The following is a 15,374-nucleotide window of genomic DNA, read 5'->3' on the forward strand; positions in this document are numbered from 1 at the left end:
TGAACTTTCAAAAGTATTTAAGTTAGTAAACTTATAATTTCGTACCTAATAAGTCCACAAACTTTTAATTATATGACTAGTAAACTAAAAAAAAAAAAAAAATTTGTTTTTCAAAATTAATTGTTTGATTAGATATACAATTAAATTTTATATCTAATAGAACCTTACTCTTTTAATTTTGTATCTAATAAGTCCATAAACTTTAAAAAATATCAAAATCTATAAATTGAATTCATAATTTTAAAAGCTAAAGAATTAAATAGGCATAAACCTCAAAGTTCAGTTCACTTACTAAAATAGTAATTAAACACATAGTATTAAATTTCTATCGATATTTCTATCAATATTTCTACATTTTCATGAGTTCAATATCAACATGAGAGTGAAGCGATACTTCTATTGTATCGTAATAATGAGCAACAAAATGTAACTAATATAAATATAATAAAAAGATAGACATGTTAACTTGTTTTAAAATCATAAAATATTTATTTATTAATTTAAATTTATTTTTCAAAAATATCTATGGAAATTGACGTTTTAAATTTTGATTAAACCATTAATATGTTTTTGTAATTAAAATGTGAAGTGGGAGAATCCGCATTAAATCATTAATATTTTAATCTAAATATTGACCATAACTTAATAAAGCCATGGAAGTTTGAACTAAATTTTTCCTTTAATTTCTTAAATTGACTTTTTAGCATTTGTCACTTTCAATTTTTTTCATTTAGAAAAGGCAACAAGGACACGTATGTCAACTCTAGCGCCTTCCTCAATCCTGGAAATTAGGATTGAATAAAATAAAATAAATTGAACGCCAATATGCACAAACCAACACTGATATTCACAGCATAAAAAAAAAAAAAAGAAAAAGAGTGTCAGTTTTTTCCATAATGCGGGAAAAAATAAACATCTTAACCGCATCTTGCCTTTGTTCTACGATCAACAACTCAAATTCTCCTTCAAATCCGTAGGGTTTCTCTGAAACTTTCATCGATCTCTGGTGATTCTTCTTCTATCTTTCCTTTTCGTAGTTCAAGCATTTGATTGTTCTGCGATTCTGAGTTTATCTATGCATTTTTACGTTTCTTTGATTTCTGTTAACTTTCGTCATGTTTGTTCGTATTGGATGTTTGTTTCTTAGCTTGATGTATACTCATCGTATTACATGTTCTGCTTTGATCCAGTTTTTTTTCGTTCGTGTTTTGATTTTATGCAATCTGATGCTATCATACATGGTTTCATTATATTTTTATGCTGAAGTTCTTTTATTAGTTAGCATGTTATAGTTTTGAGTTTATAATCTTCATGTATTCTGTTTTATTTCGTATTTAGTATTTCTATAATTGATTGTGGAGCTTATGCTGTCTGAAAGTGGAGGAAATTTCATTCTGTTTTAGTGCATTACTTTGTTGTTCAAAGCATTTTTGTTAATCTTATTTTTCATTTCTCTCTTTTCCAGTGTTTTAATTTGTTAATGTTTATGAGCTCTTAGTTTTCTACAAATGTCATTCTTTTCTATTTAGTTACATTTTTTTTTTTTTTTTTTACTGTTTTTTTTATTCTCTAATCCTAGGTTTTTATTTCTCGTTAGCAGGAGAGGAATGATGGATACCTTTGTATATTAGCTTTGAGAAGTTCAGATTTGACTCATTTTTCCAATAAACTAATACGCGAACTATGAGGTGGTTTAGAGCAAGCTCTGCTGTAGCAAAATTGGTCATTAAGAGAAACATATTGCAGGGCGGATCACATGTTGGGAGATCAAGGATCAGTACATCTCAAAGTCGATATTTTCATTCAACACCTTTTAAATCAAAAGCTCAAGGTGCTCCAGTTCCACGTTCCGTTCCCCTTTCTAGGCTTACTGATAGCTTCTTAGATGGGACCAGCAGTGTCTACTTAGAGGAACTTCAAAGAGCTTGGGAGGCTGATCCTACCAGTGTTGATGAGTCATGGGATAATTTCTTCAGAAACTTCGTGGGTCAGGCTGCCACATCTCCTGGCATTTCTGGCCAAACAATACAAGAGAGTATGCATTTATTGTTGCTTGTAAGAGCATATCAGGTTAATGGTCACATGAAAGCCAAGTTGGATCCATTGGAATTGGAAGAAAGGAAAATTCCTGATGAGTTGGACCTTGCACATCATGGTTTCACAGAAGCTGATCTTGATCGGGAATTCTTCTTGGGGGTGTGGAAAATGTCTGGGTTTTTGTCTGAGAACCGTCCTGTACAGACCCTCAGATACACTTTGACCCGTCTTGAGCAAGCATATTGTGGAAGCATAGGATATGAGTACATGCATATTGCCGACCGTGAAAAATGTAACTGGTTGAGGGACAAGATTGAGACCCCAACACCAATGCAATACAATCGACAGCGCAGAGAGGTTATTCTTGATCGTCTTTTATGGAGCACACAATTTGAAAACTTTTTGGCAACTAAGTGGACCACAGCAAAGAGATTTGGGCTTGAGGGAGGGGAGACTTTGATTCCTGGGATGAAAGAAATGTTTGACAGGGCTGCAGATCTTGGAGTGGAGAGCATAGTTATTGGAATGCCTCATAGAGGAAGATTAAATGTCTTGGGTAATGTTGTCCGGAAGCCACTGCGTCAAATATTTAGTGAGTTCAGTGGTGGTACGAAGCCTGTGAATGAGGTCGGGCTCTATACAGGAACTGGTGATGTGAAGTATCACTTGGGAACCTCTTATGACCGGCCAACTAGGGGAGGCAAGCGACTGCACCTTTCCTTGCTTGCTAATCCAAGTCATTTGGAAGCTGTTGATCCTGTGGTTGTTGGGAAAACTCGGGCAAAGCAATACTACTCAAATGATGTGGAGAGGAAAAAGAATATGGGTATTTTGATTCATGGAGATGGTAGTTTTGCTGGACAAGGTGTTGTGTATGAGACTTTACATCTCAGCGCTCTTCCTAACTACACAACTGGTGGGACTATTCACATTGTTGTAAACAATCAGGTAGCTTTTACCACTGACCCAAGGTCAGGAAGATCCTCACAGTATTGCACTGATGTTGCCAAAGCCTTGAATGCACCCATTTTCCATGTGAATGGAGATGATGTGGAGGCAGTTGTTCATGTATGTGAGTTAGCTGCGGAATGGCGCCAGACTTTCCATTCAGATGTTGTTGTTGATTTGGTTTGTTACCGTCGTTTTGGGCACAATGAGATTGATGAGCCATCTTTCACCCAGCCTAAAATGTATCAGGTGAACTTTATTGTATTCTACTAGTCTAAGGACACATTTTGTTTGTCTTCTTCTTCTTCTTCTTATATATATGTATGCATATATGTATGTATATTATTTATCTAATATTAATTATTATTATTATTATTTTTTTTATTATAAAGTTGAAACTCTTACATTCCTCAATCATTTCCTCCCATTTATTCAGCTACCAATTTTTCTCATAGCTGTATAGTTTAATTCATACCTTGTAATGCACTCGAATGCTACTGATGAGATTTTGCAGCTCTTGGCCATGTATGTATGTATGTATATTATTTATCTAATATTAATTATTATTATTATTTTTTTTTATTATAAAGTTGAAACTCTTACATTCCTCAATCATTTCCTCCCATTTATTCAACCACCAATTTTTCTGATAGCTGTATAGTTTAATTCATACCTTGTAATGCACTCGAATGCTACTGATGAGATTTTGTAGCTCTTGTCCATGTATGTATGTATGTATATTATTTATCTAATATTAATTATTATTATCGTTTTTATTATAAAGTTGAAACTCTTACATTCCTCGATCATTTCCTCCCATTTATTCAACCACCAATTTTTCTCATAGCTGTATAGTTTAATTCATACCTTGTAATGCACTTGAATGCTACTGATGAGATGTTGTAGCTCTTGTCCATGATTCTAAATTTGTTTTTGACTACAGGTTATCAGGGATCATCCTTCATCTCTTGAGATTTACAGAATGAAACTTTTAGAATTGGAGCAGGTGTCTCAAGAAGACATCGAGAAGATGCAATCCAAGGTCAATTCAATACTTAATGAAGAATTTGTTGCCAGCAAAGATTATGTTCCTAAAAAGAGGGATTGGCTTTCAGCGTATTGGGCTGGATTCAAGTCCCCAGAACAGCTATCACGTATACAGAATACAGGGCATGTGGAATAATATTTTCCTTTTTACTGCTTTTTGTTGTCTTATTTGTACTAATATCTGTAAGATACTTTGCAGGGTTAAACCAGAAATCTTGAAGAATGTAGGAAAAGCTATTACATCTCTTCCAGATAACTTCAAGCTTCACAGGGCGGTCAAAAAGGTGTATGAACAGCGTGCCCAAATGATTGAAACTGGGGATGGCATTGACTGGGCCCTTGGAGAAGCACTTGCTTTTGCCACATTGTTAGTGGAAGGTAACCATGTCAGATTAAGTGGACAGGACGTTGAAAGAGGCACCTTTAGCCATAGACATTCAGTTCTTCATGATCAGGAAACAGGAGAGAAGTATTGCCCTCTTGATCATGTTATCATAAACCAGAATGAGGAGATGTTTACCGTCAGCAACAGGTAATGGAATAGATATTTACATATTCTGCAAGCATTTATTATTATCATTATTATTTTTTTTTGCGTCCATGTTTATCATCGATGACAATGTTTTTGCCTGATGGTCCACTTTTGAGCCTGACTTGTGTTTGAAATATGTTTATTGCTTGTAGTGATGAAACAAGTACCAAGAAATGCTTGCCATGAGATTTTTTTGATTGCAAAGTAGAATTTTACTATGATAGCACTATAGAGTATTTTCTTACCTTTACAGGAGATATCCTTCTTACCGTCTCCTTGTTTTATGCATTTGTAAAACTGCTTTCTTTCCTGTCTACAGCTCTCTTTCAGAGTTTGGTGTTCTTGGATTTGAGTTGGGTTATTCAATGGAAAATCCCAATGCATTGGTAATGTGGGAAGCTCAATTTGGTGATTTTGCTAATGGGGCTCAAGTAATATTTGATCAGTTCTTAAGTAGTGGAGAATCGAAGTGGCTGCGGCAAACAGGACTTGTTGTGCTACTTCCGCATGGCTATGATGGGCAGGGACCTGAACATTCAAGTGCAAGATTGGAGCGTTTTCTTCAGGTACTTCATTGAAGAATTTCTTTCCTCTTCCAGAACAGCACAATCTCTATCTTTTTTTTTTCTTTGTACTTCACTATTGTGATTGATGTGAGAGTCACTTTCTTTTATGTATAAAAGGTTGACTTGATGTCTGCGAATTGTTTATATTTTCTGTGATAAGAAAGGGCTCAACATGACCTTTTAAGATTTTTAATTGTTCTACCCTTTCTAATTATAAAATAGTCTTTTGTGCTTCCCCCTCTCTTTTCTAAGTTGGCAATTGGCATGCTAAGTCACTGAAATATGATGTTCTTTGTGGTTAAAATGCCTCGAGTTTTTTCATGTTGGAGTTCTAAACATCAGCTTATCTTTTATATCTCATTGGCATATTCTTAATTAGAAACCTGCATTTATGGGAGTTGATTTGATTTAATTGAGATATTTGGCTGATATGGATTTCATTGAACATTGTTGAAGATGAGTGATGACAACCCTTTTGTTATACCTGAGATGGACCCTACTCTTAGGAAGCAAATTCAAGAATGCAATTGGCAAGTTGTGAATGTTACCACTCCTGCTAACTACTTCCATGTTCTGAGGCGGCAGGTGAGTTCATCAGCAAGTTACTAAAGAATTCAAATTTCCTTGAATTGACAGTGCTCCATCATGATTTTACTCTCCAGATTCACAGGGACTTCCGTAAGCCTCTCATTGTGATGTCTCCCAAAAACCTGCTTCGTCATAAAGATTGTAGATCCAATCTATCTGAGTTTGATGATGTGAAAGGCCACCCAGGTTTTGATAAGCAGGGGACTAGATTTAAACGCCTTATCAAGGACCAAAATATGCACTCTGATCGTGAAGAAGGTATCAGGCGTTTGATTCTTTGCTCTGGAAAGGTAAGCCACATATTTGATTTTGACTTTATACACCATGTGTTTATTTGCTCTCAAGTCTTCTTATTGGCTCCTAATTTTTGGTAACTTCTAAGGGAAGAATTTACTTCCTCGTTTATAGCACAGACTACTGATGACTCATAATATATTTGCATCATCATAACTGGAAGCTGAGCTGAGACGAGACTTCCACCAGTTATTTCCATTCCAATATTTAATATAAGTTTTTTGACATGTTTTACTCCAGATTTATTATGACTTAGATGAAGAGCGGAAAAAAATCGATGGGAAGGACATTGCAATCTGCCGGGTGGAACAACTATGTCCATTCCCATATGATCTCATCCAGCGAGAGCTGAAGCGATATCCAAGTATGTTTATTCAACCTACTGCAAATGATTTACCGATATTTAACCAGTCAAAAACTTGTCAGGTGTTGAGGTGTGCATGACAAAGCTTGCATTAGGCTATTGTTTCTAACATTTACCGGGTCCCAATTAGTTTTTTTTAATATAAAGTATACATTTCTTCTGTTGTCATTTTGTTTTGGATACATTTTGTCGTTGTTTCATCTTATAGCAACCATAATGACTTTTGAACTCTTTGAAGATGGATGAATTTAGGACGCTAGTTTATATTTGGGAATGATGCCAAATATATGAATATGAATTCTCTAAATGCAATTTTCGTAGCCAGTGTCATGAAAGGGGGTAAAAAAAATCCCCCTCCTTTTAAATGATTAATTCGATATGCACTGATGAATTGTTCACCGTTTGCCTCCCAGATGCTGAGATTGTATGGTGCCAAGAGGAGCCAGTGAACATGGGTGCATATAGCTACATTGGTCCTCGTCTTGGTTCTGCCATGAAGAGCCTATCCAGAGGAACAATTGAGGACATAAAATATGTCGGTCGTGCTCCATCTGCAGCTACAGCCACTGGTTTCTATCAAGTTCATGTTAAAGAACAAACTGAGATTATCCAGGAAGCAATGCAACGTGACCCGATCCTGTTTCCTCATTGAAGCACTTCCAGATTCCTTTAGTAAGCAAATTCATAACATATCTAACGATATGTAAATGTAAACTTTATATTGTCCTAATATCTGTACTTTCAATGTATTTATTCTGCATATGTTTTCTATTAACTTATAATGGGAAGCCACATGCAGTCTCAATGCAGATGTATTCTGCTCATTGGAATAAAGTTACTGATCAACGCAAAATCTGTTGACAAAATCATTTCGAGACTTCATAAAGCATGTATTGAGATCTCTCTCTCTCTCTCGTTCTCTCTTTCTCTACGCTCAAACTCACATAGGTTTGTCATAGTTGGAACACATAGAATAAATTCTATCTAGATTTGTACTTTAAATTGATGCTTTTATTCCTATCAATTTCATCTGGTTGGACCATAAACCCATCAAGTAACCTACGCATTTCATAACATGATAAAGCCCAAAAATTATATTCTCTTATTCTGTTGCATCTGCTTTTAAATTTCTTATCAAACGGAAATGATATTCTCATGTTCTGATTTGTTTCCACTGTTTGTAATATGTATATCACATCTTTAACCACTCATATTCTTGAAAGCAGGTCCTGACGCAAGACAGCTTTTTCCCTTTTGCATACTTCCATTATGTAATATACCTACCTGTAAATTGTAATGAGCTAATTGATAATGATGTTTTGTTATCAACAGTTCCCATTTTGAGAATATGAGATGGATTGCATTATAAAGGCCATCTACTCTTTCATCTGAATTGGAATTTCCACTGCATGCCTTGTGGAGGCTGAGAGGGATGGCATTTTAATTTTCAATGCTCATATTTGAACTATTATTCTTTCTTATTTTTTCCTCTCTTTAATCAGGTGATGAATCATGAAAGGAAATGACTTGTAGGTGCTCTCTTATTATATTGATCCTTTTTGAGTTTGCAAGAAGCTTCTGATTCCACAACAGCATTTGCTCCACCCAAAAGGCTAATTGGAAATCAACTTGCTCTGTAAGTATAAAGAATCTTATATGTCTATAATATTGTATGTTCTCATACTCCACTAAATCAGGCACAAAAGGAAAATTGTTAGCTTCATTTTAGAAAGAAGATAATCTTTCACTTTAACTAATGCCTTCCTACTGTTCGTCGTTGGGTTTTTGGGATTTTACACTGAAGAGTATCAACTAATTTGTATGTGAAATTATAATCTAGTCTCTAATGTTAGGAGAATTTTGAATTATATTTTCATTTAATTATTGTCATTAGTATATTTAATGGTATTCTAGTGTGACATGTCCGATAATACTATTTAAAAAGAATTTGTTAGTACGTGATTTCATACTTAAATTTTTTTTCGATCACATTTTGTTTTCTAGGATTGACGATTTGCTTTGTTTCATTTTGATTGTTTCAAATTCTTATTTTTCTTTTGTTTTATATTTACCCTCGGAAGTGTCCAAATTAGAATGTTCATATGCTTCATTCCAAATGAACTATTAATAATTATGATTAGAAAAGCATGCTAAATGATGAAGTAATTTAACCTCTCCTTCCCATCAAGTAAATATGGACGGAAGAAGACGAAAAATAATAAAAAGAAAAAAAAGAAAAAAAAAACCTTTGTCTTGAATTCATAGGTTTCAAAATGTTATAATTTTATCATTAATTTTCCTTAATTAATTTCAATCTTTATGTTTCAAGATTTACACTTTTTAATCGCGATTTTTCATTATATATCACTTTCTATCTTTAGTGTTATGTCTATTAATTAATTTAAAATAATTAAAATTAAACGATTCACTATTTTTCATTACTATTAAATTTAAATAAAAATTTAATTTCATAATTATCTAAATAATTAATAAACATCAACACTAATTGAAAATATTGAGGTTAAAAATGTAAATTTTGAAATCTAGGGATTTGATTAAAGTGATAGTTTGACATGGTGGTAAATAAATGACATGAGTTTGATAAATGAGTAAGAGAGAATGAGTTTAGTACATTGTTGTCATCTACGTAGGACTTATTATCCTACGAATCTTCTTGGCACTCAAATATTGTAGGATCAAGTGGATGTCTTGTGAGATTAGTTGAAATGTGGGTAAGTTGGTTTGAATTCTTATCAATAAGCGGAAAAAAAAAACAAAATTCAAGTCTAAGGGGTAAAATTAAAACATTTTGAAACCTAGGAACTAAAATAGAATCAAATTCAAATGTCAGTAGTGTAACATTTGGAACTCAGGAACTATATGGAAATTAGTCCAAAGTTTAGGGATTTATTGTAAAGAAAAAGAAAAAAAAGAAGGAAAAAGAATGGGGTTGCAAATTTCCTTGGTCACGAAATGAGCTTGATTAGGCAGCGACGAGATAAGACTAATATTGTCAATTTTTCTAAAATACTTTAGTTTGCATCAATATTTAAAATGTGGATGTCAATGAAAATATCAACATCTTAATTTTACATAAATTTTGAGAGAATTTCGATTTCGATAGATATTTTTAGAAAAATTACAAAAAATAAATTGAAAAATAAATTTAAATTAATAAATAAATATTTAATAATTTTGTTTAACAATTTAACATGTCTATTATTTATGTTATGTTTATATTAGTGATATTGTGTTGTTTAATTATTATGTTTTGTAGTCTCTACGATATAATGAAAATAATGATGTTAATAATGAACCCATGAAATTGTAAAAATATCGATATCGATGGAAATTTAATACTATGGATTGCACCAAACTATTTTCTCCTTTTTATTTTTAGTTATTTAATTTTTTAAATGAAACATTGCAACTTGCTCAATTTTTTATTTTTTAAAAAGTAGAATTATAGGAGATAATGGCAGTGTGGATTTATTTTAAACAATGGAGAAAAAAAGCTTAAAAGTTTCTTTCATTTTGGCCGAATGAATTTGGGAAAGAAAAAAAAAAGACAAGAAGGTACCACCGAGTTGATTTTAAAAGTAAGGTTTATTAAATTTAGAACATGGAACTTAAAAGTGGGTTGTTTCAATCTTCAGACTTATTAATTTAAAAGTGAATTTAAATTATATTGAAGTTGATCAATTTTGGTGGGCTATTGATATTTGATATTAAAATATATCACAATCTAAAAATGGATTATGGAACATATTTTAATGTAAGATAATCCCAAAAATTCTTCAATTTATCGTAGTATTTATCTTGTATCTATATACTGTTAATGGAAAAGTTAGGCCATTTGTTTGATTATTTAGGTGATTTTATCTTACTTTTAAGGTGCAATTAACAATTGCCTAAAAAAAGAAAAAAAAAATAGTGAAATGAACACAGTTCATTCAGTAATATATCTGTCATAAGTTTAAATTCTTCATACTCACAACACGTGTGATTTGATATTCTGAAAAAGAAAAGAAAATATATATATATATAGCCTTTTAATTTTTAAGTTTATGAGAATTTCTATTTGGTTTAAGAGATTTTAAAATGTTGAAGTTTTGAGTTTAATCTCAACATAATCCCTAAATTTCAAAATGTAATAATTTTATCTTTTAGATTTGAGTTTTATTTCAGTCTTGGTTTCTAAGTAGTAAGATTTACGCTTTTATAGCCCATTTGGATTGACTCGAGAAAAAAACTATTTAAAAAAAACTCAATTTTATATAAATATTTTTTATAAAAACTAATTAAAATATATTTCAAAAGCTATTTTCAGTGGTTGCCAAACATTCTAATTTCTTTCAAAATGACTTATTTTTTTAATTTAAGTACTTGAAAATGTATTTCAAATACTCTGTTCAATTTTTCACTAAATACTTATTTTCAGTATTTAATACTAATGTCTATAATTAACTTAAAATAATTAAACTAATTAAAATTAATTAAGTTTCACTATTATTTATCACTATTAAAATTGATTTTATTTTTCATTACATAATTATATAATTAATAGCATTAATGCCAAAGACCGGAAATAAATATTTAATAAAAAAATTAAGATTAACCAAATATATTATAAAACCTAGAGATCAAACTTAGACAAAACTCAATCAAGGATATACTTATAATATTTTTAACCTTGGAACTAAATTGAATCAAACCAAAAATTCCTTAATAGAATTTTAATATTTTGAAGGTAAAATTAAAATAATATGATAGTTTTAAAAACTATTTGTAAAAATATTGTACTTTTAAAACTATTTAGAAAAATATTGTTGTTGTTTTTTTTTTTTAAATAGGTCGAGGTCGAATTTTGAACCTTCGACCTTTACCTTTTCTTTTTTTCTTTTTAATAATTTAGACATTCAACCTTTGTGTTTCTTTTTTTTTCCCCTCTTTTTTACCTTTTCAACATTTGACCTTTGTGTTTCTTTTCTTTCTTTTTTTTTTTTTAAAAATTTTCCATTTTATAAAAATAATTTCTAAAAATATTTTATTATTTTATTTAAACTCTAAAAAGAATAAATTAAAAAAAATAATATCTCATATAAATAAAAAAGTGTAAATGAAAATATCTCATTTATATAAAAATAATTACAAAAATCAATGTGTCCCACAAGGCGGACGTCGTCGATTTCGAGCTGGTCGTCGTCGTCGACTTCGAATTTGAGGTTGCTCTGGTTCTTCTTGATGTTGCTCTGGTACCTCTGCAGACGCTTCATGATATAAATATTCATTATGCTCTCCACGACCCCGACCATGTCCATGCACGTATGAAGACGAAAGACCAGCCTCTGAGTCATAATGTCCTAAACCAAATGCTGACATCATCATCATCGAACTAACATAATCAGTTTGACTCTGCGTCTGCATCACGGGGGCAACTCTTCCATATTATGGGCAACTTCATCAAACTCATCCTCTTTCCGTATAGGTCCTCTACGTCTAGGAGCTGGTGGAGGAACAATAGGTATATCGTACATATAATGTATCTCTTCCATATAGCTTTGATTGTCACTATATATAGCAAGAATCTGGTTCGGATCATTCGCAACATCACAAAGTCTACTGTTGTTCAATCTCTGTGAATTATAAAACAATTAGATAATATTTAAAATAAATTTAAATTAAAAATAATTAGATAATATTAATTCATTTAGCTGCTCCCGGACGAGTGGCGTAGTGCCTTGTGATATTATTATACCAATGAATATAGTCTTGAGTGACATCCCTGTCAAACTGTTCAATATAAACCCCCACTACAATAAACCTTGCACGATAGTGCCATCACAGTTGATTTTTGTATTTTTGTGCAGAATATGCGTTGACGTAATGCAAGAATTGCAAATATATGAAATCTTTGGTCGAGCGCAACTTCACCGCAAGACTTTGCAATGATTGTGTTCGCAAACATTCGCCCGAGAAGGATCGCCGTAACTTGGTCAGCGCAACATGTGGGCGCATCTGAGTGAAAGGTTAATTAAGCGTGATGGGACAGAAAGCTGATGACAATCGAATCCGAATTAAGTTGACAGCCGATAACAGTCACAAAGTACATTCAGCTTTTCGGTGACAATTATTCGGCGCATCAATCAGGAATTAAAGACGTCTCATCTGTACAACCATGAGAGAGAAGCCGCCTTTCCCATGGATGCTTTATAAATACCAAGGGCATTTTTCAGAAAAGAGGTTAACCAGTTCACGAGTTCAACTATTCTTTGTTCCACAAGTTTGCACGCCCTTGTTCATAGTTTTCTTTCATTTTAAGGCGGAGCAAGAGAAGAGTGGTGACACCAGAGATCGCTCAGGGCAACTCGAGAGAACCTTGGGGCAAAGAAGCAGAGAACGGGCTGACTCTCACGAGAGCGAGATTATCTTTTGAGTACGAGTAGAAATTAGTGTAAAAGCCTGGGCAGCAAGAGATTGCTTCCAGACCATTTATTCTATACTTGCATTGTTATTTTGTACTTCATCTTCATATTTATACAATGGAAGTTCTATTTCTACATTTGTTCACTCTCTTAGCACGCATGAGTAGCTAAACTAGTCAAATGGGTTGAGGAAAACTAAGCTAACATGACCTAGGAAGTTCATTGCTTGCAATTGTCTTGATTTATGTTGTGCTAAATACCCTTTAGAGCTACTCGAGAAAGAGTCTAAAGAAAGAACCTAATGACTCGAGAGAGCTAGGTTAGAATCTGGACTCAAGAAAGCAAGATTATAACTGCATAAACAAGAGATAGGGACTTAGAGATAAGCTCTGTTTGTCAACTTGCATCGCATGCATCCTAGAGATGGGAATGATATTATGTGGTCGCCTTATTTGTGTGTGTGTCATTTCGTCATCGCATAAATAAGTAGAGGCTTATGTGTAGGTCCTATAGACTTAGCGCATATATCGTATGCGTTCTAACCTTAGAAGCCATGGCATTCGCACCGAGAGGTGGTTTACTGTTTTATGCATGTTGCATGATCGCATAACATTAATGCATCTTGGGAAGTGTTAGCCGAAAATTTTCTCAACCCGTTCACCGCATACTCATCGCATCTTCCATTTACTAACTATTTTCAAACTCGGCCGCTTTTATTTATTTTTCATTAACACAAATAACAAATCCAACAATTTATTTATTTATCTGGTTACCGCAAAGTTCTTCATAAAAATTACCAACGCAATGTGTTTTCATAAGTTCCTGCGTTCGACCTTGGACTTACCAGGAAATTCAGAGGAATTTACACTTGGATTCCGATGGGAAACTTGAGTGCACAACGCAATTTCAAAATCGTATATCATCCACATTTCCACTTCATAAAAACAAGCATCAGCAGCCCATTTATTTATTTTCTCGTGTGCGTACCTGGATTTTTACTCTATTTAGTATTATAAAATATGTTTGAAATAAATTGTTAATAACATATATATATAAAATATTAACGGGTGTATTTATCTAGACGCTCCAATGCATCCCTTATTTCTTCTTTTCTTTTCTCGAAATAATTCACGCATTTGAAGAATGTTATCTGAGCAAGAGCATTTATAGGCAACATTCGAGCTCCTTTGAGGACTCCATTTATGCACTCTGATAAATTTGTCGTCATCCACCCATATCTAAATCCTCCATCATGTGCTTGAGTCCATTGCTCTAAACTGATGTTGTAAAAAAAAACTCAGACAGCTCCGATTTATTCCTTTGATATCTTTAATTGCTTTATTGAACTTCCGAATTTGAAACTGACACCCGGCACGATAAACATAATTTTTTAATGAATTAAATTTGTACTTTTTATTAAATTTGCTGACGATATATCGTAAGCAGAAACGATGGTGACATTTTGGTCTTGCCCAACTATTTGCTAGATTGTTCACTGCTGTGATTATACCAGCATATCGATCTGAAATTAAACACACCTTTTCGTGTGTTACAATTTTTCTCAGGTGTTTCAGGAACCATCCCCATGAGTCTGCAGACTCTTCATTAGCAACGATAAATGCAAGTGGAAGAAGATAGCCGTTCGAGTCAACTAATGTAGCAAATAACAATTTTCCTCTATATTTGCTATACAAGTGTATACCATCTATCTGAATTATCGGCCGACATTTATTAAACACTTCTATACAAGGACTAAATGCCCAAAATACAGAAGTTAGGATAACATGGCCATCAGTAAGCGTTTCTTTCACTCTCCACGTGTTCCAGGATTGGTCTGTTTAACCATATACAACCACCTGGGTAATAATTTGTAAGACTCATCCCAATCACCGAATACTTTAGCCAACGCTTTTCTTTTGCCCTCCCATACCCTATGGTAAGGAACATGACATTCTCCCATATCCTATGGTAAGGAACATGATATCCAAACTTTGATTTGATATCAGACTGCAGTTGTGCCACACTGATAGATGGTTTTTCTCTTACAGCATCACAGAACTCTAGTGCAATCATTGATGAATCAAATTTCACATGACTTTGACTTATTTTTTAATAAAAACATGTATGTTGCTCATCGTACTTAGTGATCTCGAACAAGTCATGCGATTTTTTCTTTATTGCACGAAGTCTCCACTTGCAACCTTCCTCCCACTTCTTACACCGAATTGTCCAAATCGTCGATGTTGATTCAACAACCTCATATGGTGCGTGACATTTTATTGCAAAACATTTGACCGCGTGTTGTAGGATTTCTTTGTCTTGACAAATCATTCCTTTATACAATTGAGTATTGTCAACGTCCACAAGGGCTAGAATTGGGTTATGTTCTCGAATGTTATCCAGTACATTCATATCCAAATCGTTGAATATATCTGAAAGTAACTCATGTTAACGACCATCGAAATCCAACTCTTCAAATTCATTACCCGTTTCAGTTCTGAAGTCTCTATACAAGTTGTTAGCCGCCATACCTTCATTATCACATAGCGATGCAACTGACTTCGAATCAGGAT

General features: G+C 33.1%; 1 protein-coding gene across 4 annotated transcripts; it reads left to right on the forward strand.

Moving 5' to 3' along the window:
• The first annotated feature begins 765 nt into the window (after nucleotides 1-765).
• On the forward strand, nucleotides 766-12,938 carry LOC120079669 (uncharacterized). 4 transcript variants are annotated; one of them, XR_016530211.1, is made up of 12 exons: nucleotides 766-1,006; nucleotides 1,601-3,234; nucleotides 3,929-4,155; nucleotides 4,232-4,564; nucleotides 4,884-5,130; nucleotides 5,587-5,715; nucleotides 5,793-6,008; nucleotides 6,253-6,376; nucleotides 6,790-7,048; nucleotides 7,879-8,012; nucleotides 11,551-11,900; nucleotides 12,247-12,938. XR_016530211.1 is itself a non-coding variant. In XM_039033973.2 (10 exons), the coding sequence occupies exons 2-9, from the start codon at nucleotides 1,684-1,686 to the stop codon at nucleotides 7,026-7,028; spliced, it is 3,066 nt and encodes a 1,021-aa protein (XP_038889901.2). In that variant the 5' UTR covers nucleotides 766-1,006; nucleotides 1,601-1,683; the 3' UTR covers nucleotides 7,029-7,048; nucleotides 7,176-7,262. The 4 variants fall into 4 exon arrangements, 3 of the variants coding, with proteins under 3 accessions (XP_038889901.2, XP_038889900.2, XP_038889899.2); XM_039033973.2 differs by lacking the exons at nucleotides 7,879-8,012; nucleotides 11,551-11,900; nucleotides 12,247-12,938 and adding an exon at nucleotides 7,176-7,262; XM_039033972.2 differs by lacking the exons at nucleotides 7,879-8,012; nucleotides 11,551-11,900; nucleotides 12,247-12,938 and having other exon boundaries at nucleotides 1,598-3,234; nucleotides 6,790-7,262.
• The last annotated feature ends 2,436 nt before the right edge of the window (nucleotides 12,939-15,374 follow it).

Source organism: Benincasa hispida, chromosome 6 (genome assembly GCF_027475165.1).
Source record: "Benincasa hispida cultivar pf3 chromosome 6, pf3_genome.v1.1, whole genome shotgun sequence".
Lineage (NCBI taxonomy): Eukaryota > Viridiplantae > Streptophyta > Magnoliopsida > Cucurbitales > Cucurbitaceae > Benincasa > Benincasa hispida.